Genomic DNA, 3,445 nt, shown 5'->3' with positions numbered 1-3,445 from the left:
GATAAATTTGTGTTATTTATTTCATCGTGTTTTATCGTTCATGGTAATTAACGCCCGAAGAAATAGCAGTTTCTTCGATAATAAAGAGGTACCTCAATGCATTGGACGGCTTATAATGTAGCCCATTATAAATAAACGTTCATGTAAATACATTTGCGACACATATAAATAGCCATTTTTTAATAATCTATAATACTGCCACAATGAGATATTTTCAATGCGAATTCTTGAATTGTACGATGCAGTGATAATAACGTTTGGTAAGATTCAATACGAATAAGATATATTATATAAAGTTGTCTGTTTTGTGATTCGGAGTTATTTAATATTCCATTATCATATTTAATATTAATTTGCTTATTATATTGGGTCGTCCGGAAAGTTCGTGCCGATTTTTAATAGATGGCGTTGGAACATGTCTGAATATATCAATGTTATTGAAAACATACGATGTATATACATATGCTTAAAGGTGACATTTCAACGCATCTTTAGGAAAAAAGTTGTTTCAGATAAATTGATTCGTGTCAGTTTTGTACTCTTTTGAAGATGGAAGAAAACAAAGAACATTTTAGACACTTGATGCTTTTCTATTACCGGAAAGGCAAAAATGCCTCACAAGCAACAAATTCGATATGTTCTGTTTACGGAGAAGGCGCTTTAGCTGAAAGAACCGTACGTAAGTGGTTCGCTAAGTTTAGAGCTGGTGATTTTAACCTTAAAGACCAAGAACGCTCGGGCAGACCCTCTACTACTGATGATGACCAACTCAAGACACTGATCGAGAATAACCCGCGCTACACGACACGTAAATTAGCAGAGATACTGAAAATATCGAAAACCACTGTCCACGATCATGTAGTGAAGCTTGGTTACGTAAGTCGCTATGATGTATGGGTTCCGAATAATTTGGCCGAAAAAAATTTAATGGATCGCATTTCCATCTGCGACTCGCTGTACAAGCGCAACGAAAACGTACCATTTTTGAAGCAATTAGTGACGGGTGACGAAAAATGGATCATTTACAACAATGTAGAACGAAAAAGATCCTGGGGTAAGCGAAATGAACCAGCATTAACCACTCCGAAAGCCGGCCTTCATCCAAAAAAAGTCATGCTCTGTGTCTGGTGGGATTGGAAAGGAATCCTATATTATGAGCTCCTACCACACAACCAAACGATAAATGCAGATAAGTACTGCTCGCAACTGGACGAATTAAAGACATCGATTGAGGAAAAACGTCCAGAATTAGCTAATAGGAAGGGCGTCGTGTTCCATCAGGACAATGCCAGACCTCATGTTTCTTTGACTACCCGACAAAAATTGGAGTTTGGCTGGGATGTGCTACTTCACCCACCGTATTCACCAGACATTGCACCTTCAGACTTTCACTTATTTAGGTCTTTGCAAAATTCTCTTAGCGGCAAGAACTTCAACTCTTTGATCGACATAAAAAACCACCTTGAGGAGTTTTTCGCCGAGAAACCTAAGAAGTTCTGGGAGAATGGAATCTTCCAGTTGCGTGAAAGATGGACAAAGGTTGTGAAACAAAACGGTGCATACATAAGTCAATAAATATTTATCGACATAAAAAAATGTTGCCCTTGAATTTTCCTTCAAAATCGGCACGAACTTTCCGGACGACCCAATACATATGCTTAAAGGTGACATTTCAACGCATCTTTAGGAAAAAAGTTGTTTCAGATAAATTGATTCGTGTCAGTTTTGTACTCTTTTGAAGATGGGAGAAAACAAAGAACATTTTAGACACTTGATGCTTTTCTATTACCGGAAAGGCAAAAATGCCTCACAAGCAACAAATTCGATATGTTCTGTTTACGGAGAAGGCGCTTTAGCTGAAAGAACCGTACGTAAGTGGTTCGCTAAGGTTAGAGCTGGTGATTTTAACCTTAAAGACCAAGAACGCTCGGGCAGACCCTCTACTACTGATGATGACCAACTCAAGACACTGATCGAGAATAACCCGCGCTACACGACACGTGAATTAGCAGAGATACTGAAAATATCGAAAACCACTGTCCACGATCATGTAGTGAAGCTTGGTTACGTAAGTCGCTATGATATATGGGTTCCGCATAATTTGGCCGAAAAAATTTAATGGATCGCATTTCCATCTGCGACTCGCTGTACAAGCGCAACGAAAACGTACCATTTTTGAAGCAAGTAGTGACGGGTGACGAAAAATGGATCATTTACAACAATGTAGAACGAAAAAGATCCTGGGGTAAGCGAAATGAACCAGCATTAACCACTTCGAAAGCCGGCCTTCGTCCAAAAAAAGTCATGCTCTGTGTCTGGTGGGATTGGAAAGGAATCCTATATTATGAGCTCCTACCACACAACCAAACGATAAATGCAGATAAGTACTGCTCGCAACTGGACGAATTAAAGACATCGATTCAGGAAAAACGTCCAGAATTAGCTAATAGGAAGGGCGTCGTGTTCCATCAGGACAATGCCAGACCTCATGTTTCTTTGACTACCCGACAAAAATTGTTGGAATTTGGCTGGGATGTGCCACCTCACCCACCGTATTCACCAGACATTGCACCTTCAGACTTTCACTTATTTAGGTCTTTGCAAAATTCTCTTAGCGGCAAGAACTTCAACTCTTTGATCGACATAAAAAACCACCTTGAGGAGTTTTTCGCCGAGAAACCTAAGAAGTTCTGGGAGAATGGAATCTTCCAGTTGCGTGAAAGATGGACAAAGGCTGTGAAACAAAACGGTGCATACATAAGTCAATAAATATTTATCGACATAAAAAAATATTGCCTTTGAATTTTCCTTCAAAATCGGCACGAACTTTCCGGACGACCCAATACATACTGTATATCTGCAGTTAAGTAAATTATATAATTAATATAATACATTGCTTATTGAAATTAAGATATATCTTAAATGCAAGTAAAGTAAATATGATAATGGAATATTAAATAATTCTGAATATTTATTTCCTAGAAATGTTTATAGTACAGGACCTGAAGATTTTATAGAGGTTCTAAGTAGATACTCTTTTGAGCCTTCGCAACGGAGAAAGCGGCAATAAGTGACAGTTTGTAGTATCAAAGAAGGACTTAATCGCTTATATCTCGAGTACTACATTGGTTCTCCAAATTGAATGAAACTTGCGGGTTTAATGTAGGATAAAAATTTCGACTCGGGAACGTACGGCGCACAAAGGAGGCGCGCTCGTCCGCGAACCGTCTAGAGGAGTAATTAAAAGTAAACGCGGACCCGGTCTATTTTCAGACTGTTCTAATTAGAGGGGCGCCCGCTCGCTTGCGAGCGAGCGAAAGAACGAGCGGACGAGCGAGAGAACAGCCCAACGAGCGAACGGAACGACTCGCAGTCGCGTTACCGGAACACGGTGACTCATGTGCCGACGTCTACGATCTACGAGCGCTCGTACGGAGCGGATCCA

At 39.8% G+C, this 3,445-nt stretch overlaps 1 protein-coding gene and 1 pseudogene across 1 annotated transcript; both read left to right on the top strand.

Annotated features, from left to right (window-relative positions):
• Nucleotides 1-762: 762 nt before the first annotated feature.
• Nucleotides 763-1,068, top strand: LOC113563176 (histone-lysine N-methyltransferase SETMAR-like; the record flags this gene model as incomplete). Its single annotated transcript, XM_026974481.1, has 1 exon — nucleotides 763-1,068. A coding segment is annotated over one exon (306 nt), but the record flags the coding sequence as incomplete, so codon positions are not given.
• An 886-nt stretch (nucleotides 1,069-1,954) lies between these two features.
• LOC113563171 lies at nucleotides 1,955-2,298 on the top strand (annotated as a pseudogene).
• Nucleotides 2,299-3,445: the final 1,147 nt, after the last annotated feature.

This window comes from Ooceraea biroi, chromosome 13 (genome assembly GCF_003672135.1).
Source record: "Ooceraea biroi isolate clonal line C1 chromosome 13, Obir_v5.4, whole genome shotgun sequence".
In the NCBI taxonomy this organism is placed as follows: domain Eukaryota; kingdom Metazoa; phylum Arthropoda; class Insecta; order Hymenoptera; family Formicidae; genus Ooceraea; species Ooceraea biroi.
Note: the sequence above shows the minus strand (reverse complement) of the source record. Positions and strands in the feature narration are given on the sequence as shown.